Below are 22398 nucleotides of genomic sequence, written 5' to 3'. Positions count from 1 at the left end.
CCCCTGTCATCTTATAGTCCTGTAAATCATGAAGTCTCTAATAAAAATAGAAAAAAAGAGATGCTTATGACACATCCATAACAGACTGTTCATTAAACAATTCACTTCCAAGGTCAGCAAGGCAGCTCACCCTGGATAATGGGCTGCTCTGTCATGCCAATGACCCAGGTTCAAATCCACCTTCCACTGTACGGAGGGAAGCTTCAAAATTATATCTTTCCCTCTCTCCATCTGTCTGAGGAAGTTGGCTTGGAGCACTGGGACCCTGTAACAATAATATGATAACAGCACTGTAATAATAGCGCAGAGCTGATTTAGTAAAAGCTCACTTGGGCTCCTGCTTTGCAGGCACATAACGTCTCATGGTTTCATATACTTTCCCGTGTTTCATTTTTTTTTTTAATTTTTTATATTTATTTATTTTCCCTTTTGTTGCCCTTATTTTTTATTGTTGTAGTTATTATTGCTGTTGTTATTGTCATCGTTGTTGGATAGGACAGAAATGGAGAGAAGAGGGGAAGACAGAGAGGGGGAGAGGAAGACAGACACCTGCAGACCTGCTTCACCGCCTGTGAAGTGACTCCCCTGCAGGTGGGGAGCTGGGGGCTCGAACCAGGATCCTTACCACGGGTCCTTGCACTCTGTGCCACATGTGCTTAACCTTCTGTGCTACCACCTGACTCCCTTCATTTCTCTCTTTATTTAACCAGAGCACTGCTCAGCTCTGGCTTATGATGGTGCAGGGGACTGAACCTAGGATTTCTGAGCCTCAGGCATGAGTCTCTTTACATAAGCATTATGCTACCTATCCCGGCCCCCTACTTCACACTGATAAAGAAATACTTATTTGTACATGTGGTGCGAAGCGCAAGGACAGGCTTAAGGATCCAGGTTCGAGTCCCCTGCTCCCCACCTGCAGGGGAGTCACTTCACAGGCGGTGAAGTAGGTCTGCAGGTATCTTTCTCTTCCCCTGTCTTCCCCTCTTCTCTTTGATTTCTCTCTGTCCTATCTAACAACAATGACGTCAATAACAACAATTACAACAATAAAAAACAAGGGCAAAAAAGGGAAAATAAATATATATAAAAAATAAAAAATAAATAAGAAGTACTTCTTTAATACAGGGAACTAGTCACTGGCTGTTACTATAGATGATATATACTGCTTCTCAATGGCTGTATCAAGGCTCATCTGGTTTTCAGTTCTCTCTTTTTTTAAGAATTTATTTATTTAGTCATGAGAAAGATAGGAGGAGAGAAAGAGCCAGATATCACTCTGGTGCATGTGCTGCCGGGGATCGAACTCAGGACCTCATGCTTGAGAATCCAATGCTTTACCCACTGCGCCACCTCTCGGACCACTCAATTCTCTTTTGCTTAGGGCTTTTGTTCTGTTTTGGAGAGGGAGAGGGAGGAAGGGGGGGGGAGCACAGCACTGAAGCTTCCTTCAATGTTGTGGGGGCCCAGGCTCAAAAGTGGGTCGGTCGCACACATGGCAGAGCAGCACACTATCCAAGTGAGCCACTTTGCTGGTTCTCTGGAAGCTCTCAAAGCTCTCTTAAAGACTCAAAGCAGGAGAGTCTATTCAACAAATGGTGTTGGAAAAATTTGGTTGAAACATGCAGAAGAATGAAACTGAACCACTACATTTCACCACACACAAAAGTAAACTTCAAGTGGATCAAGGACTTGGATGTTAGACCAGAAACTATCAAATACTTAGAGGAAAATATTGGTAGAACTCTTTTCCATCTAAGTTTTAGAGGCATCTTCAATGACTCAAGTCCAATCACATGGAAAACAAAAACAAAAATAAATCAATGGGAATACATCAAATTGAAAAGCTTCTGCACAGCAAAATAAACCACTACCCAAAGAGACCCCCTACAGAATGGGAGAAGACCTTTACATGCCATACATCAGACAAGAAGCTAATAACCAGAGTATATAAAGAGCTCACCAAACTCAGCAACAAGAAAACAAATGACCCCATCCAAAAATGGAAGAGAAGATATGAACAGAATATTCACCAAAAAAGAGATCCAAAAGGCCAACATGAAAAATACTCCCAATTTTCTCACCCAGAAAACCAAAATTAATCCCCTCTACTTGAGTGTGAACTAGATTTAGTAAGTAACACACTTCCAAGGACTAGAACATAGAAAGAGAAAATTAGTAACTTTATAGTAGACAACATGAGAAACTGCCTTAACCATTTGGTTAAGTTGAGCATCGTTGTTGCTAATTCATGTGTACCTAGTGATAAAATGTTTTATTTGAGAGAGAATTCATCTCTTTGTCTTCACAAAGACCTCAAGCTCAGTCATGAGGACAGCATGATAAACTCAGCCTGAGGAGCATGCTACAAATACCAAAAACGGGGAAGGAGATTAACAGAATCTTCACCAAAGGAGAGATCCAAAAGGCCCACAGACATGTGAAGAAATGCTCCAAGTCATTGATTATCAGAGAAATGCAAATAAATACAACAAAGAGCTACTACTTCACTCCTGATACCACTTCACCCCTGTGATCTAAATGTCATCAGGAATGACAGCAGAAACAAATGCTTCTGCACTGCTGGTAGGAGTGTCAGTCCAACCTCTGTGGAGAGCAGTCTGGGGAACTCTCAGAAGGCTAGAAGTGGACCTTCCCTAGGATCCTGCAATTCCTCTGCTGGGGATATGTCCTAAGGAACCCAACACACCTATCTAAAAAGATTTGTGCACACCTATGTTCATGGCAGCACAATTTGTAATAGCCAAAACCAGAAGCAACCCAGGTGTCCAACAACAGATGAGTGTGTCTGAGAAAGTTGTGACATATATATATATATATATATATATACACACACACAATGGAATACTACTCAGCTACTAAGAATGATGAAGTCATCTTCACCTCATCTTGGATGGAGCTGGAAGGAATCATGTGAAATAAGATGAGCCAGAAAGAGCAGGATGAATATGGGATGATCTTACTCATGGAGAGAAATTGATAAGGACAGAAAGGAGAAATGCAAAGCCGAACCTGGACTGGGCTTGGTGTACTGCACCAAAGTAAAGGACTCTGGGGTGGGGAGAGGACTTTCACGTCCTGATACACCATGGTGGGGGAGAACCTAGGCTGGCAATGAGAGTGTTTTTCAAAAAACTGAGAAAAATTACACCTGTATTAACAACTATATTTACTATGAACCATTAACTCTCCCCTACACACACCCCCAAAAAGTTCTTTCAAAGCTAATCTCAGAGGCAGATACTTGGATAAGTGAGCAGCAGTGACATTAGTCTTTAGGAATCTTCTCAAGATTCAATCTTCTCCAGTAGGATGAGCCCTAAGTACTGATTGCATTTCACTAGCGTGGCCCCTTACTAGATCAGCTACCACTGTCGCAGTTATTACAGAACACAAGAAAGAGCAGCATTAGCCGGCCTTTTAATTTGTCATGAGCTCCTGTTTCCTGATTGCTGGACCGCTACACTGTGACTGTCACCACTGTCTGCCCCACTGACACCCTTCTAGTGCTTATTGCCTCGCCATCCTGAGTTCATGGCCTGCTATCTTCAGTGGCTTCCTGGTGCTGGGACTGAGAGCTTGCTAGTTACTGTTCTTGTTCATCTGGGCTAGAACTCTCCCACAATGAGGATCATCGTAACTTGGGTAAATCTTACAGATAAAGTGGATCAAAGTTCAGGTCTGGCATTAGTGACCTTTTGGAAGCTAGCTTATGTGCGCTTAACTGGGTGTACCATCCCCCGGCCCCCAGATAAGTCCTTTTAAAATACACTGTCAGGATGTAGTGACCACTCTGGACACAGATGGTGTGAGCAGTCCAGCAGAGAACGCCAAAGGCCTGCATGTGTAACGCATGGTTTTCAGTGGACGCGAGGCCTAGCCCAGGTTCTGTGGGAGGAGCACAGCGAGGTGGATGTATGTCCTTCTGCACGTCACTTGGGGGCTCTGAGAAACTTGGGGGTTGTCTAACTTGGTCATAAAGCATCTCGGAGTGTTTCAGGAATATCCTGCCACTTGTAGCCCGTAATGAGAGAGGAAGAGAACCAAAGCATCAGACCCTAAATTTGGCCCCCAGCATTACATATGCTCAAGTGATACCCCCGGACTCTTGCAAAAGATCCAACTGGGCACCACACTTGATTCCAGTGCTCTACCAGGTGAGCCCTTACCTCAGTAGCTGTTTCTATCAAGACTTACTTGACACAGGGACCAGTGTACTGCTCAGCTCTCACACTTAGTGGTGTCAGGGATTGAACCTCTGAACCTCAGGTGTGTTGAGTCTGGCGCACTGCTGCTTCACCATCTCCCCAGCCCAGGCAGTGTGACCTTGTCGAAAGTCTGACCTGCTCCTCACCTGAAAACTGTAGTAGTAATAGTGCATACATATTGCATACAGTTGTTGAAAAGGATTTGGGCCTTCACAGCGCTAGCTGATTAAAGAGCATTTTCCCCTCTCCGGATTCAGAAAATAACCAGAACGCTGGGGGGAGGTGTAGGGCACAGGAAACCTTCAGCTTCCACACGTGAAGGCTGCAGGCCAGAGGCTGGGTGACGAGATGGCGCCCCCGCCGCCGCTGCTGTTCTGCGAACGAATCCAACAGCCGTCTTTCCCTGAAGCATTGCCCTGCATTTCCCTATTTTTCAAACTTTTATTATTTTTATTTATTGGATAGAGACAGCCAGAAATCGAGAGGGAAGGGAGACACAGAGAGACACCTGCTGCCCTACTTCACCACTGTGAAGCTTCCCCCTGCAGGTGGGGACCAGGGAGGGGCCTGAACTCAGATCCTTGGGCACTGTGATGTGTCCATTCAACCAGATGCGCCACCACCTGGCCCTCCCAGCCTCACATTTTCCTTTTTTTTCTGTAACGAAGAACTGATTTATGTCCAGAAGTTAGAGGAGCTAAGGAAGTAATACTAATCACAAGTCTGTTATATTTCTTTTATTATTTATTTATTTATTTTCCCTTTTGTTGCCCTTTTTATCGTTGTAGTTATTGTTGTTGTTGATGTCGTTGTTGTTAGGACAGAGAGAAATGGAGAGAGGAGGGGGAGACAGAGAGGAGGAGAGAAAGACAAGACACCTGCAGACCTGCTTCACCGCCTGTGAAGCGACTCCCCTACAGGTGGGGAGCCAGGGGCTTGAACTGGGATCCTTACGCTGGTCCTTGCGCTTTGTGCCACATGCGCTTAACCTGCTGCGCTACCGCCCGACTCCCGTCTGTTATATTTCTATGCTCACCATCCCTCAAGACTTAGCACCATTAGAAAACTGAGTGAAAGCTACTCACAACTTACAAGATTCATCTCATAATGTTCTTAAAACTGTAATATAACTTTAGTTTATGAAAACTCCATCCTTTTGTGAGACATTCAGGAAATACATAAAGAGCCAAGGAGATAGCTCAGCATGGCAGCCTAGGCCCTGCATTCATGAGGTATTGGCATTGCTCCCTGGCACTTCATGTGGTTAAGAGGCGCTTGGAACTACGTCTCTCATAAAAAGAGAGGCAGGAAATAGAAGTCCTCCTACCCAGTGTTAACTATCAAATAAATGTATATCGCTGAGGGGCCAGGTGGTGGCACACTCAGTGAATGGAGAGCATGTTACCATGCACGAGAACCTGCCTTTAGGCCCGGACGGCGAAACTTCATGAGTGGTGGAGCAGTGCTACAGGTGTCTTCCTTTCCCTGTCTCTCACCTTCTATCAAAAAGAGTTGAGGAGGGGGCCTGGTGGTAGCACACCTGGTTGAGCGCACATGTTACAATGCACAAGGACCTGGTTCAAGTCCCCACCTGCAGGGGGAAAGCTTCATAAGTGGTGAAGCAGAGCTGCAGGTGTCTCTCTGTCTCTCTCCTCTCAATTTCTGGCTGTCTCTATCCAATAAATAAATTAAGTAAATAAAAAGAGTTGGAGAGATAGCATAATGGTTATGCAAAGGACTTCCCATACCTGAGACTCTGAGCTCCCAGACCCAGTCCCTAGAATCACAAGCCAGAGCTGAGCAGTGCTCTATTAAAACAAACAAATAAAATGAAAGGAAGAAAAAGATGGTGAGCATTCTCCCACTATTTTCCCAAGTGCATACATGCATGCATACATACATACATACGTGGATACAAGTCCACGGTTGCTGAACCAGTCACTTTGAGAAAACCCAGTAAACATTTCAAATCACTAGCAGAAGACCTGCTCTGCAAAATGATTTCTTTTGTTGTTGTGACTAGGTAATATTACAAAGATGTTACAGGAAGCAGAAGTACATTACATCTCTCGAAGTATTTGTAATTCTCAGCAGAGTTACGGGGGAATCATTCCCAACACTTCGTTTTGTGCAGGTGATGAAAATGGAGCTTTTGATACTTGCAGGGTAAGATCAAATATTTTTATTTTCTAAAAGATGTATATTTTATTTCATATGAGAGAGAAACCAGAGCATCATGACAGCACATGGACTGTTAGAGACTGAACTCTGGGAACCTCAGCCATGCAAGTCTGAGGCCCCACCAGCATTGCTATTTCCCCATTCATTTCCTAATAATTTTTCTTTTTTTTTAAATTATTTATTTACTTATTTCTTACCAGAGCAAAGCTCAGCTCTGGCTTATGGTGGTGCAGGGAGATTGAACCTGGGACTTGGGGAGCCTCAGACATGACAGTCTCTTTGCATAACCATTATGTTATCTACCCTCAGCCCCAAATAATTTTTCTTCGCACTATTTTTCTAACGTCAGGAAGGAACTTACACAAGGTATTTCCTCATTTTCTGGTGAAATCTTAATCAAGTTTAAAGGTACCCACAGAAATCACACGCGTGTGAGGCCTTGGTTCTACAAAACACACAAGTCATGAGAACTGTCAAGCACATAATGTCCATGCGGCTGCCAACTCACACATCACTATGCAACTAGGCCACATTTTACAGTCCGCTCAGTGGCTGACATCTGAACTCATTCTACTGTCGAATGTTGCTAGAAACATTTGAGGGTGTTTTTAATGTGTGGGTGTATTTTTGGAAATTCCACCAAGCAGTGGAATTGCTGAGTCACCGCTGAGCGTTTTGAAGACCTGCCCAACTGCTTTCTCGAGTGACCGTGCCATCATGCATCCTCCACCAGCTCGTCTCCACTCCTCCATATGCCTGTCAGTACTTTTTTTTTTTTTTTTTATTATGACTGTCCTCGGGGGCTCATGAAGTGATATCCCATTATGACTTTAAATTCTTTTTTTGTAATATTTGATTTATTGGATAGAAACAGCCAGAAATTGAGAGTTAAGTCTCAGAGCGGAACAGAGACAGAGACACACCTGCAGCACTGCTTCACCATTTGCCAAGTTTTCCCCCTGCAGGTAGGGACTGGGGGGCTCGAACCTGGGTACTTGCGCACTGTAAAGTGTGCTCAACCAGGTGCACCACCACCTGGCTCCTATTATTTTAAATTCCATTTCTCTAATTAACTAATGGTGTTGTGCATCTTTGCAGGTTTTATTGGCCATTTGTACATCTCTGGAGAATATCTATTCAGACCCTTTTGCCCATTTTTAAATTGTTATTTATTTTTATTATTAAGTCGTAAGTTGTTCTTTACTCCAGATACAAGTCCCTTACTGGAAGTATAACTAGCATTTTTCACTTTCCTGATGTTATCATCTATAACAAAAAGTCACTGCTCTTGGCAGTTTTTCTTCTTTCTTAACAGAGGCAGAGACTGAGAGGGAGAGGAGACAGAGGGAAAAGGAGAGTGCCCCACCACTTATGAAGCTCCCTTGCTGTGGGTGGGGAACGGGGCTTGAACCAGGGTCCTTGCACATGGTGATGTGGGCTGGTCCCTGTCTCAATCAGAAAAAGTCACCCTTAGTAATGAAGCCTTGGCAACAACCAAAAACAAAACAAAACAAACAAACAAACAAAAAAACCCAGCACTGTCATTAACTTTCAGACCCATAAGCAGTTTTTTAAAAAAATTTGTTTGTTTATTCCCTTTTGTTGCCTTTGTTGTTTTTTATTGTTGTTGTTATTATTGTTGTTGTTGTTGGATAGGACAGAGAGAAATGAAGAGAGGAGGGGAAGACAGACACCTGCAGACCTGCTTCACCGCCTGTGAAGCGTCTCCCCTGCAGGTGGGAAGCCAGGGGCTCGAACTGGAATCCTTACGCCGGTCCTTGAGCATTGTGCCACCTGCGCTTAACCCGCTGCACTACCACCCAGCTCCCCCATAAGCAGTTCTAACAACACTCAGACACTGCGTTGTGATATGGTGACAGATCTGTTATCTGGAAGCTGTTGGGAGGCTTAGCCTGTTTCCCAGATTCCCTGACTTCGATTCTGTCTCTTGCTAGAAGCCTTCTCTAGTGAGAAAGCCACATACACCTCGAGGCTCCTTTATACACACAACCTGAAGCGACAGAACACCAGACACAGCATTCAGAGCACTCTGCACTCTCCTCAGTCCCATTCCCAACAGTTCCAAGTAATTCATCTGCTTCGACACCATGCAGATGGAAGCTCGCTTGTCAGTCGTATGGTTCCTCTAAATATTAGAGATGAAACGGACCATCTCTTCTTGGGCTGGAACTCAACATCTATGAATCTTTATAACTTAAGGTAGACTGGAATATGTATTTATACAAATATATATTGAATGCAATTAATTTATTCCAGCTTCACTGTTAAAGATGACTCCAAAGAAGTAACTAACACTACTGTGGGATTTTTTTTTTTTTAACAGGGTGACAGCGGTGGACCATTAATGTGTTACTTACCAAAACACCAGCGATATTTTGTAATGGGAATTACCAGTTACGGATACGGCTGTGGTCGGAAAAATTTCCCTGGTGTGTACAGTGGGCCATCCTACCACCAAAAATGGCTGACAGATCACTTGTACCAGACAGTCAGTAATGGTGGGTCTAAGACAAGCTTTCGGCTCGGACAGGTTTTTCTAGCCTTAGGCTCTGTCATATTAGCAGTGCCATAGAGAAATTCAAAATGACCCTTATTTTGAATTGTGCCCCCTTCCCTTGTCCTCTATAATGAAAATTATTTTATTATTTTAGCAAGTTCCCATGGCAAAGTTCTCATGTGAACAATTTTTAGAAGAGAAGGAGTGTGATTGTAAATTTGGCACAGAATCACATGCTTCTTTGATGTCTCTTAAATTGTTTTACTTCATAATCATAATTTTGCATTTGGAATATTTTCCGAGTTTGTACAAAATATTCTGTTAAATGTAGACTTTATATAAATAAGTGCCAAATAATAAAATTTATAATTAAATTGAAAGCTGCTTGTCAAAGTTTTTTTTCAAACTAAAATTTGACTTAAAAGTACTTCTCAAATGTATAGTTCCTTTAAATTATCCTCATTTCTGGTTTTCAAAGCACATTTGGAAAAATGACTGTTTGTCCAGCCCTTCTATTCTGATCGAAGCGCTTTAACTTGAATGCTCCCTTTCACATCTGTGCTGGTGACTTGGAGAAGTGGGACAGACACTTTGGGAGCGTGTACAGCTATACCCCTATTATCTTGTCATCTTTAAAACTCTATTAAATCATTAATAAAGTGAAAATAAAATATTTGAAAATAAAATTAACACTCTCTCCTATTCTAAGAACAGTAGTGTGGACATCACCCCCCAAAAAAAAACCTTGGACGGGGGTAGATAGCATAATGGTTTTGCAGACAGACTGCCATGTCTGAGGCTCCAAAGTCCCAGGTTCAATCCCCCACACAAGCCAGAGCTAGGCAGTGCTCTGGTGTTTTCTCTCTCTCTCTCTGCATCTCTCTCAAAAATAAAATAAAGTATATTTTATTTTTGCCTCCAGGGTTATTGCCAGGAGCCGGTGCCTGTACCACGAATGCACTGCTCCTGGAGACCATTTTTCCCCCTTAATTGTTGCCCTCGTTTTATCATTGTTGTAGTTATTATTGTTGTTGTCGTTGTTGGATAGGACAGAGCGAAATGGAGAGAGGAGGGGAAGACAGAGAGGGGGAGAGAAAGACAGACACCTGCAGACCTGCTTCACCGCCTGTGAAGCGACTCCCCTGCAGGTGGGGAACCGGGGGCTCGAGCCAGGATCCTTATTACGCCGGTCCTTGCGCTTCGCGCCACGTGAGCTTAACCCTCTGTGCTACCACCCAACTCCCATAAATAAAATATTTAAAAAAATATTTATTTGATAGAGATAACCAGAAATTGAGACAGAAGGGAGTGATAGAGAGACAGAGACACACTTGCAACACTGCTTCACCATTTGCAAAGCTTTCCCCCTATGGGTGGGGACTGGGGGGCTTGAACCCCAGTCCTTGTATATTATAACTCAACAGACATGACAAATCCACTGCTCCTGGAAGCCATTTTCCCCCCTTTTATTGGATAGGACAGAGAAATTGAGAGGGGGGGAGATAGAGAAGGGGAGTGAGAGAGACTTGCTTGGCTGTCTGTGAAGCATCCCCCCTGCAGGTGGGGAGCTGGGGGCTCGAGTCCGGCTACATGTGTGGGTCCCAGAGTTGAGTACTATGTGTGCTTAACCAGGTGCACCACTGCTCAGCCAACTAAAGTAAGTTATTTTTTAATTGAAAATATTTTTAATTACTATGGATACAGAGAAATTGAGAGAGAAGGAGAGACATCTGCTTCATCTCATGATGCTTCCCCCTGCGAGTGGGGACCTGGGGCTTGAACACGCATCCTTGCCTATGGTGATGTGGACACTCAGCCAGGTGTGCCACCACCACACCCCATATTTTATTATTTTAATATTTTATTTATTTATCAATGAAAGGGATAGAAGAGAGAGAGAAAGAACCAGACATCACTCTGGTACATGTGCTGCTAGGGATCGAACTCAGGACCTCATGTTTGAAAGTCCAATGCTTTATCCATTGCGCCACCTCTTGGACTTTTTTTTTTATATTTATTTATTTTCCCTTTTGTTGTCTTTTACTGTTGTAGTTATTGGTGTTGTCGTTGTTAGATAGGACAGAGAAATTGAGAGAGGAGGGGAAGACGGGGGAGAGAAAGATACCTGCAGACCTGCTTCACCGCCTGCATACTTTACTTTTTATTTAGTAACATGGAATGTGATCTTGCAGCCTTGTAACCTTTCTTTTTTTCTTTTTATGGTGCTGGGGTCTCAACAAATGCACCATTTCACTGTTCCCAGGTCAACTTGTTCAGACAGAGACAGAGAGGCAGAGGGAGAAGGGGAAAGAAAGCACAGCACTGAGCTGCCTTCACAGCAGTGGGAGCCAGGGCCACACCCGGCCGCACCATGGCAAAGCAGTGCGCTCTCCAGGCCCTGGATTACTTTTGAAGGTCCTAGATTAGCATTTTTTGATAACGATACTCTACAGATAGTTTACTTCCTATGTTTTCCATCAAAAGGCACACACCATCAGTTTGGCCCACTAGAGATAGTCTGACCACGTGGATCTGGATAAAGAGATACCTGCTGGGGCCAGGCAGTGGTACACCTGGCTAGCACTCACATTACAGTGCTCAAGGACCCAGGTTCAAGCACCTGGTCCCCACCTGCAAGAGGAAAGATTAAGGGGTGGTGAAGCAAGGCTGCAGGTGTCTGTCTCCCTCTCTCAATCTTCCCCTCCCAATTTGTCTCTATCCAATAAAAAATAAATTCATTTAAAAAAAGAGATACTTGCCATATATCTGTAATGTAATGATACCTTTTCCCTGAAGTAAACTGACAATGTACACCCAGTAGTTCTCACATTCACTGGAGTCCTTGCTTAAGTTAACTTAACAATACCAAAGTGCTGATTTCCTAATTTTTCATTCTCTGCATACAGTAGCTGGCTTCTGTGTTGACATTTCTGCACTGACGTTCTAGCATTTCATTCCCAGCATAATCAGGAGTTCCAGGCTAAAGCTGAGGCACTGACAATGCTCCCCCACTCAGGCCACAGCTCAGCTGCCAGCATGGCTCCTTAGCAAGCTCCAGAGTGTAGGCCAGGAGCGAAGGGGGGCAAAGGGGGACAAGCTTCATTGGCTAGTTTCTGTCAGCTGTTTCTCTGGACCCTCTGGGCCGCAGCTCTCAGCCTCCTCTCTCAGCTCTCTCCTCCTCTCTCAAGTGGTTCCCTTCTGTAGGCCACTCTCACCTTTAGTTTTACAATAAGTCATAGCACCAAGTTTTTCCGACGGGTTTGACAACTCCGGAGTCAGTCTCATGTATAATCAGTTCTATTTCACAGATGGGGAGATCTAAATCTAGAAAGGCTAAATGCACCTGGGTCCATGCAAGGACCAGTACATGGACCCAGGTTCGAGCCCCTGGTTCCCCACCTGCAGGGGGGACACTTCACAAGTGGTAAAGCAGATCTGTAAGTATCTTTCTCTCTCCCTTTGTATCTCCCCCTCTTAATTTCTCTCTGTCCTATCCAATAAAATGGAAAAAATGACTTCCTGGAGCAGTGAATTTGTAGTGCCAGCATTGAAACCTAGCAATAACCCTGGGAGCAAAATAATAATATATGTACATATACATATATACACACACATATTATTTGAAATGAGAATATGATTAAATTTCATGTAAGAAAGAAGCCAATCAACAATGATAGAGAATGTTCCATCCTCTGAAGGGAGGCTGGACAACATACTGTATCTTCCACCTGAGGAAGATGGGTCCTGAAATTGGGGCAGCTTGGAACATTCCTACTGATGACCACAGAATGTGAGCTCAGATCTACAGGGATGCAGAGGTCACATAGGCTCCTAAGCTAAATATGGGCCCCAGATCACGTCAAATCGATGCGGTTTAAAATCAACAATATTTATATACCTTTCCCATATTTGGGAGCTACTCTCTTTCCTGATCCAGTTTTCTAGCCCTTTTTCCAGCCATGACATCATCTCTCCAGACAATAATTTGGATCCACCTGCATATCAGATGTCAGGCTCAGGAGGAAAAAATTAGTATAGTCATGGGCCCTTTGGAATATAACTAAAACAGGCCTACTAGCTATCTACAAAACGGAGACCTCCAAATCTTCATCTGCAGTATTCTAGCCTTTAGGTTCATGATTAGTCAACAAATTTGTTTGGCTTTGTATGTTAACTCTTCTTTCAGCCACCAGGTTCCAGAATCTACCATAATGCCAACCGGACTTTCCTGGGCAGATGACCCCACCCACTAATGTGTTCTGGAGCTCCACTTCCCCAGAGCCCCACCACACTAGGGAAAGAGAGAGACAGGCTGGGAGTATGGATCGACCTGTCAACACCCATGTTCAGCGGGGAAGCAATTACAGAAGCCAGACCTTCCACCTTCTGCAACCCACAACGACCCTGGGTCCATATTCCCAGAGGGTTGAAGAATAGGAAAGCTATCAGGGGATGGGATGGGATATGGAGTTCTGGTGGTGGGAATTGTGTGGAGTTGTACCCCTCTTATCCTATGGTTTTGTTAGTGTTTCCTTTTTTCTGCCTCCAGGGTTCAGTGGGGTTCATCTGGGGTTCAGTGTCTGTAATACAAATCCACTGCTCCTGGAGGCCATTTTTCCTTTTGTTGCCCTTGTTTATCATTGTTGTTACTATTATTGTTCCTATTGTTGCTGCTGTTGTTGGATAGGACAGAGAGAAATCGAGAGTAGAGGGGAAGATAGAGAGGAGGAGAGAAAGACACCTGTGGACCTGTTTCATTGCTTGTGAAGTGACCCCCTTGCAGGCAGGGAGTCAGAGGCTTGAACTGGGGTCCCTACACTGGTCCTTGCGCTTCATGCTACATGCACTTAACCCACTGCGCTACCAACCGGCCCTCAGTGTTTCCTTTTTATAAATAAAATTTTAAATTAAAAAAAAATAGAAAGAAGCCAAAATACCACTCTAGGACAGGCTGAGCCAGGGAGTGACCTGGTTCTTGGCATCAAGGTCTTACATTTGGTCTAGAAATTACCTACAGCATAATGGTCAATTCTTTTTGTCACCTTCAGTTCTAAAACTAGACTGTTTTAGGGAAAATGAAAAGTAGAGGGGGCTGGAGAGACAGCATAATGCTCATGCAAAAAAGACTTTCATGCCTGAGGCACTAGAGGCCCCTGGTTCAATCCTCAGGACCAATATAAGCAGAGTTGAGCAGTGCTCAGGGGGGAAAAATACAAGTAAACCCTTGCATCAAAAACAAAGTCAGGGCCCCTCTACCAGAGGTGCTGTGTATTTTTTTTTCCACTACCACATTCCTTTCAGCTTTAAGTATCTTTTGAAGAGTAAAGTTTTCAAAATGTTGATTAAAATCTAGTTCGATGCTATTTATGTGCTTCATGTTATTTCTATAATATATACCAACTGTGCATGTGACATTGCATATTCATGTAAGATTTAGACAGGATACAGCTCAACCTTAGCATCCATGGATTCTCATCTGTGGAATCAGCCAACCACTGGGCAAGACTATGTGTCAACACTTAGGCCTATTCTGGTTGTGTCTGTACAGGCCTTTCCTGTCTTTATTATCCTCTAAACAATAATCTAACAACCATTTGCATAACATTTACAGTGGATAGGTCTCATAAAGTAATCGAAATGGCTGGAAGGGCAGGTCTAAGTTATGTGCAAATACTACACCATTTTATATGAGGACCTCAAGCAGCTTCAGCTGTTGGTGTCCATGCAGGGTCCTGGGACCAATCACATACACACACATACACACACACACACACACACACACACACACACACACACACACACACACACACACACTGAGGGACAACTACATGTGATCAGTGCTTTTTATGTCCTAAAGCATTTGCCTGTACCACAGTCATGGGATTTTTCTCTACTTTTTCCCCTAGGACTTTTATGGTTGTATGTTTTTGTCTAGATCTGTGCCTGATTCTGAGTTATTTTTTCTGTGTGTTTCTATTCAATAAAGAAAAAGGAAATATTAAAATAATAAAAGGAGCTATATAAGTGATGAAACAAGTCATTGGACATTTATTATAAAAGCTCTTTAGTTTTTTTAATATTTATTTTATTTATTCCCTTTTGTTGCCCTTGTTGTTTTATTGTTGTAGTTATTATTGTTGTTGTCGTTGCTGGATAGGACAGAGAGAAATGGAGAGAGGAGGGGAAGACAGAGAGGAGGAGAGAAAGATAGACACCTGCAGACCTGCTTCACCGCCTGTGAAGCGACTCCCCTGCAGGTGGGGAGCCGGGGTTTGAACCGGGATCCTTATGCCGATCCTTGTGCTTTGCGCCACCTGCGCTTAACCCGCTGCGCTACAGCCCGACTCACAGCTCTTTAGTTTTTTAAAGATTTATTATGAAAAGAGAATGGGGGGGGGGAAGAGACAGCTTAGTCTGTCAGAGTACTGAAGCCCCAAAGATGGGTTAAATTCCTGACACCACCTTATGCTTGAGTTGAGTAGGGCTCTGGTGCTCTCTCTCCTCATTTTCTCACTTCCTTAGAAATACTTTTAAATTTACTATTTATTTATTGAAAGGAGACAGAAGTCAAGAGGAAAGAGGGAGATAAAAAGGGAGAGAGGCATAGAGACACCTGCAGCACTACTTCACCTCTCGTGAAGCTTTCCCCTTGCAGGTAAGGATCTGGGACTTGAACTTGGGTCCTTGGGGATTGTAACATGTACCGTCTATCAGGTGTGTTACTGCCCATCCCCTTAAATAGATGGTGAGAGAGAGACACAGAGAGACATAGGAGGGGGGAGGGAGAAGTCAGTGCATTGCTCAATTCTGACATACTGGTGGTGCCAGGAATTGAACCTGGGACAGTTGGGGTCTCAGGCATGCCAAGTCTGATAACAGTTTAATAAACAGTAGAGCCTGAAGTAATGGGAATCTCTAGAAGGTGACATTACTACTTGAGCTGTGAGAATTCTCCAAGAGCTCCTGAGAGTTAGGACTGTGTCATCTTCTCCATCAGAGCATTCCCAGCACTCATCTCAGTGCTGAGTGGTTTACTGGAGGCTTAAGCAGCAGTTATGTTCTGGACTGTCTTCCAGAGTGCTTTGATATATATATTTTTTTTATAGCCAATTTTAAACTACTCAGCTGGTCAGGAAAAATAACTAAATGGCTATTTGATACAGAGCACTTGGCTGTTCCAGTCTGTAAACTTTTAGATACCTAATTCTTCTACTCCATTATCTCATTTAAAATACTCAAGAGAAAATGATGTTAAAAAGTCTCGTGTGGAGGAATACCAAAGGAGACCACCTGGGACCACAACAAGAGAAGACTGCAGCGACTTCAGGAACCCACCAAATCACCGGTGAGTGCAAACACCTGTGGCTCCTGGACAGAGACGAACCTAGGGAGAGATTACCTGGCTGGTAACAGTCTGGCAGTTTACCAGTTCAGACACCACCTCCAGCCTGTTTCACCAACAAAAAGGCTGAAGGGATGAGGACTCCCCTGAGACTCACCAAATGCAACTGTGAGTCTCCACTGCTATTGCCCTCAGAATTTGGAGCAGTGGCAGGGAGGCCCTGTGCTGACACCAAGGGACAGAGAACTAACCAGGAAACTCAGGAGAAGATCTATACCTCAGTGACCTAGCGGTGGGGCTGTGAGAGTCTCTTTGCATAACCACTGGATTAGCTCTGCCCCATCCTGCTTTATCTCTTGGTCTGGAGTGAGGGATAAAGCTAAAAAGCCTACTTATAGTTCAAAAGCCCTCAGGCTCCCATAGCCAACAGGGAAGAAAAAGAACAAAAGAGGCTTTTAAACCACTGTGCTCCAACTCAGGGATTAAAATAATATTGAAAAAACTGTCAACTTCCATAACTGTGAACCATTTAATTACCTTACTTAGACACAAGTCAATCCAGGCAACAAAGATCAGTAATTTGAAAAGTACTGAGAGAAGGACCTCATAACATACTATATAGAATGGTTAAACTAACAAGAAGAAATATTGGAGAAATTAACCAGGACAAGAGTCCAGCTAAAAGCCCCCCAAAAGTTGAAGCACAAATAATGAGGTCAACATCCAAACACTAGTTAAGGAAATAATCACAGGAGTGAGTAAAGAGTTTGAGAGAACTGTCATCACAAAGGCAGAAACGACCAATGAGACCCTGGAAGAAAACACTAATTATCTCAAGGTTATTAGAGAGCTGAAAACTGAAATAACTGAGCTAAGAACACAACTAGCTGAACAAGCTAAAACAGTATCAGAACAGAGTAACAAAATACATGAACTACAGAAAACAGTAGAGGGGAGAGAGAGAATAGAATCAGTGAGATGGAGGACAGAATTAGCAAGATTGAGGATGAATTAGAGACAACTAAAAAAGGAGTAAGATATCTCCAAAAGAGATTAAGAGATATTAAAAACACCTTGAAAAAATCATGTTGAGTGAAATAAGTCAGAAACAGAAGGATGAATATGGGATGATCTCACTCTCAGGCCGAAGTTGAAAAACAAGATTAGAAAAGAAAACACAAGTCGAACCTGAAATGGAATTAGAGTATTACACCAAAGTAAAAGACTCTGGGGTGGGTAGGTGGGTGGGGAGAATACAGGTCCATGAAAAATGATGAATGAAATAGTGGGGGTTGTATTGTTAAATGGGAATCGGGGGAATGTTATGCATGTAAAAAAAAAAAAAAAAAGTAGAAACGCAAAGCAGAAATTGACTGAGTTTGGAGTATGGCACCAAAGTAAGAAAGCAGAAGTACACTAGAGTTTGCAGTTAGTACCTCCCTAATACTTCCTCTCCACTTTTCCAAGCTTTGGGTCCATGACTGCTCAACAATTTGTTTGGCTTTGTATGTTAACTCTCTTTTCAGTCACCAGGTTCCAGGTGTCATCAGGATGCCGGCCAGACTTCCCTGGATTGAAGACCCCACCAATATGTCCTGGAGCTCAGCTTCCCCCGAGACCCACCCTACTAGGGAAAGAGAGAGGCAGACTGGGAGTATGGACCGACCAGTCAACGCCCATGTTCAGCGGGGAAGCAATTACAGAAGCCAGACCTTCTACCTTCTGCAACCCACAATGACCCTGGGTCCATGCTCCCAGAGGGATAGAGAATGGGAAAGCTATCGGGGGAGTGGGTGGGATATGGAGATTGGGCGGTGGGAACTGTGTGGAGTTGTACCCCTCCTACCCTATAAAAAATAAATAAAAATAAAAAAAACAAACAAAAAAAAAAACACACACACAAAAAAAGAAAGAACAAAATGGGGGGCCAGGTGGTAGCACAGCAGATTAAGTGCACATGGCACAAAAAAAAAAAAGAGATATTAAAAACAACAACAGAGACCTATGGGATGACTTCAAAAGAAATAATATACACATTACTGGCTTACCAGAGGAAGAAAGAGAGGGAGGAGAAGAAAGCATTCTTCAGGCCATAATTGCTGAAAACTTCTCTACTCTAGAAAACATGAAAGACAAAGGTTCAAGATCCCAGAGGGTCCCAAACAGAATTAACCTAGACTGAAAGACACCAAAACATATCATATTTAGAATGGAAAGGAATAAGGATAAAGAAAGGATCCTGAAGGCTGCAAGAGAAAAACAAAGAGTCACCTACAGAGGAAAACCCTTAAGATTAGCAGCAGAATTCTCCACACAGACACTACAGGTCAGAAGAGAATGGCAAGATATCTATCGAGTGCTCAATGAGAAAAGCTTTCAGCCAAGACTACTGTATCCTGCATAGATTGTCATTCAGACTAGATGGAGGCATAAAAACCATTTCAGACAAACAACAGTTGAAGGAATCAACTATCACCAAGTCTGCCCTGAAAGAAGTTCTGAAAGGTCTCCTATAAACAGTCAGACCACCATAAATAGGCCATATATCAGAACACTCTAAAAATCTACAAGAATGGTGTTAAAATATCTTCAATCATTGATATAAATAAACTTCAATGGCCTGAACTCACCTATTAAAAGGCACAGAGTAGGAAGATGGATCAGAAAACACCACCCAACAATATGCTGTCTACAGGAAACCCACCTAACTCAACAAGACAAACACTGACTCAAAGTGAAAGGACGGAAAACTATCATATAGGCCAATGGCCCACAAAAAAGGGCAGGGACAGCAATTCTCATATCAGACATGATAGACTTTACAATAAATTTAAAAAGATAAGGATGAATATTACTTAATGCTCATAGGATCAGTCAATCAAGAGAACTTAACAATTATTAACATCTCTGCACCCAATGAGAAGCCATCTCAGTACATCAAACATCTACTGAAAGAGCTATAGCAATATATTAACAGCAACACAGTCATAGTAGGGGACTTCCACACCTCTCTCTCTCTCAGCTTGGCAGATCATCCAGGCAGAAAATCAATAAAGACATGAGGGAGCTAAATGAGGAGATAGATAAACTAGAACTATTGGACATTTTCAGAGTCATTCATCCCAAGAAACTGTAATACACATTTTACTTAAGTCCACATGAGTCATTCTCAAGGATAGACCATATGTTAGGCCACAAAGACAACATCAGCAAATTCAAGAACATTGAAATCATCCCAAACATCTTCTCAGACCACAGGGGAATTAAACTAACACTTAACAATCAACAAGAGATTAGTAATAGTCCCAAAATGTGGAAGCTCAACAGTACACTCCTTAGCAACTACTGGGTTCAAAGAGGAAATAAAAGAAGAAATTAAAATGTTTTGAGAGTTCAATGAAAATGAAGACACAAGCTTTCAAAATATTTGGGACACAGCTATGGCAGTACTGAGAGGGAAGTTCATAGCCATATAAGCACATATTAGGAAACAAGAAAAAGCAAAAACAAACAACCTGATTATACATCTTAAAGACCTAGAAGAAGAAGAACAAAAGAAACCTAAAGCAACCAGAAGGACAGAAATCACTAAAGTTAGGGCAGAAATCAATAACATTGAAAATAAGAAAACCATACAAAAGATCAATGAACGTAAATGTTGGTTCTTTGAAAGAGTGAACAAAATCGACAAACCTCTAACCAGACTCACAAAACAAAAAAGGGAGAAGACCCAAATAAATTGGATAGTAAATGAAAGAGGAGATATCACAACAGATACTTCAGAAATTCAACATATAATCTGAGGATTCTATGAACTATATGCCACCAAGCTAGAGAACCTGGAAGAAATGGACGATTTCCTAGATACCTACTAACTTCCAAAACTAAGTAAAGAGGAAGCAGATAACATGAACAGGCCCATCACAGCTAATAAAATTGAAATAGTTATCAAAAATATTCCCAAGAATAAAAGTCCTGGACCAGATGGTTTTACAAATGAATTCTACAAAACCTTCAAAGAAGAACTAGTATCTCTACTTTTAAAAGTCTTCTAGAAGATTGAAGACACTGGAATATTCCCTTCCAGCTTCTATGAAGCCAACATCACTGTGATACCAAAAGCAGACAGGGACACAACCAAAAAAGAAAACTACAGACCAATATCTCTGATGAACATAGATGCGAAAATATTGAACAAAACTCTAACCAACTGGATACAGCAGTCTATTAAAAGGATTGTTTTGATTCAGGGATTTGACTTCTGGAGGCAGAGCTACGAGCAGCAGATCACTTTCTCTCCTCTCTCCTCTCCCCTCCTCTCCCCTCCTCTCCCCTCCTCTCCCGGATCAACTAGGAATACCAAAGGAGACCACCCGGACCGAAACAAGACAGGACTAGAATGACCACAGGAACCCAGTAAATCACCCGTGAGTACAAACACGCGTGGCTGGTGACAGAGAGGAGAGAGGGGCCTATGGAGAGATTAAGTGACTGCTAACAGTTCAACAGTTTATCAGTGGAGACACCACTTCCAGTCTGCTCCACCAAAAGGGGACAGCTGAAGGGAGGAAAGGACTCCCCAGAGACTCACCAAGTGCAACTCTGAGTCTCCATTACCCTCAGAATCTGGAGCAGCAACAGGGAGGGACACCAGGGGACAGAGATCTAACCGGGAAACTCAGGAGAAGACCTATACCTCCTTGGCATAGCTGAGGGGCTGTGAAAGTCTCTGCATAACCACTAGATTATCTCTGCCATACCCTGCTTTATCTCTTGGTCAGGAGTCAGTGATTAAGCTAAGAAGCCTATTGATAGTTTAAAAGCCCTCAGGCTCCCATAACCTACAGGGAAGAAAAAAAAAAGAGGCTTTTACACCACTGAGCTCCAACTCAGGGATTGAAAAAACTGTTAACTTCCACCATGGTAAACCCTTTAATTAAATTACTTAGACACAAGTCAATCCAGGCAATAGTGATCAATAATTTGAAAAGTACTGATAAAGGGAACTCATAATATATAAAATGGTTAAAACAACAAGAAAAAATATTGGAGACTCGAACCAGGACAAGAGTCCAGCTAAAAGTCATCCAGAGGGTGAAGCACAAAACAACGAGTTCAACACCCAAACATTAGCTAAGGAAATAATAACAGGAGTGAGTAAAGAATTTGAAAAAATTGTAATCAGAAATGCAGGAACAACAAATGAGAATATGGAAGAAAATTCTAATTATCTCATGGTTATTAGAGAGCTGAAAGCTGAAATCACTGAGCTAAGAAGGCAACTAGCTGAACAAGCTAAAACAGTATCAGAGCAGGGCAACAAAATAGATGAACTCCAGAAAGCAGTAGAGGGCAGAGAGAATAGAATCTATGAGGCTGAAGACAGAATTAGCAAGATTGAGGATAAATTAGAGACAACTAAAAAAGAAGTAAGAGATCTCAAAAAGAGATTAAGAGATGCTGAAAACAACAACAGAGTCCTATGGGATAACTTCAAAAGAAACAATATACGCATTATTGGATTACCAGAGGAAGAAAGAGAAGGAGAGGAAGAAAGCATTCTCCAGGCCATACTAGCTGAAAATTTCTCTAGTCTCGACAACACCAAAGACATAAAGATTCAAGAAGCCCAGAGGGTCCCAAACAGAATTAACCCAGACCTAAAGACACCAAGACATATCATACTTAGAATGGAAAGGAATAAGGATAAAGAAAGGATCCTCAAGGCTGCAAGAGAAAAACAAAGAGTCACCTACAAAGGAAAACCCATAAGATTAGCAGCAGACTTCTCCATACAAACACTACAGGCCAGAAGAGAATGGCAAGATATCTATCGAGTGCTCAATGAGAAAGGCTTTCAGCCAAGAATACTATATCCTGCTAGACTATCATTCAGACTAGATGGAAGCATCAAAACCTTCTCAGACAAGCAACAGTTGAAGGAAGCAACCATCACCAAGCCTGCCCTGAAAGAAGTTCTGAAAGGTCTCCTATAAACAACCTGACCACCACAAATAGGACATATATCAAAACACTCTAAAACTCTACAAGAATGGCATTAAAATATCTTCAATCTTTGATATCAATAAATGTCAATGGCCTGAATTCACCTATTAAAAGACACAGAGTAG

The 22398-nt window shown here is 42.6% G+C and overlaps 1 protein-coding gene across 1 annotated transcript in view; it reads left to right on the top strand.

Annotated features, from left to right (window-relative positions):
• TMPRSS12 (transmembrane serine protease 12) overlaps positions 1 to 9305 on the top strand; it is a 31430-nt gene extending 22125 nt beyond the window's left edge. The window contains exons 4-5 of the mRNA XM_007528531.2: positions 6250 to 6392; positions 8752 to 9305. Coding sequence (XP_007528593.2) covers positions 6250 to 6392; positions 8752 to 9000 — 392 coding nt within the window. The 3' untranslated portion in view covers positions 9001 to 9305. The remainder of the gene's footprint in view (positions 1 to 6249; positions 6393 to 8751) is intronic.
• The last annotated feature ends 13093 nt before the right edge of the window (positions 9306 to 22398 follow it).

Source organism: Erinaceus europaeus, chromosome 7 (genome assembly GCF_950295315.1).
Source record: "Erinaceus europaeus chromosome 7, mEriEur2.1, whole genome shotgun sequence".
Classification (NCBI taxonomy): domain Eukaryota; kingdom Metazoa; phylum Chordata; class Mammalia; order Eulipotyphla; family Erinaceidae; genus Erinaceus; species Erinaceus europaeus.
The sequence above is the reverse complement of the archived record's forward strand: the minus strand, read 5'-3'. Positions and strand labels throughout refer to the sequence as shown.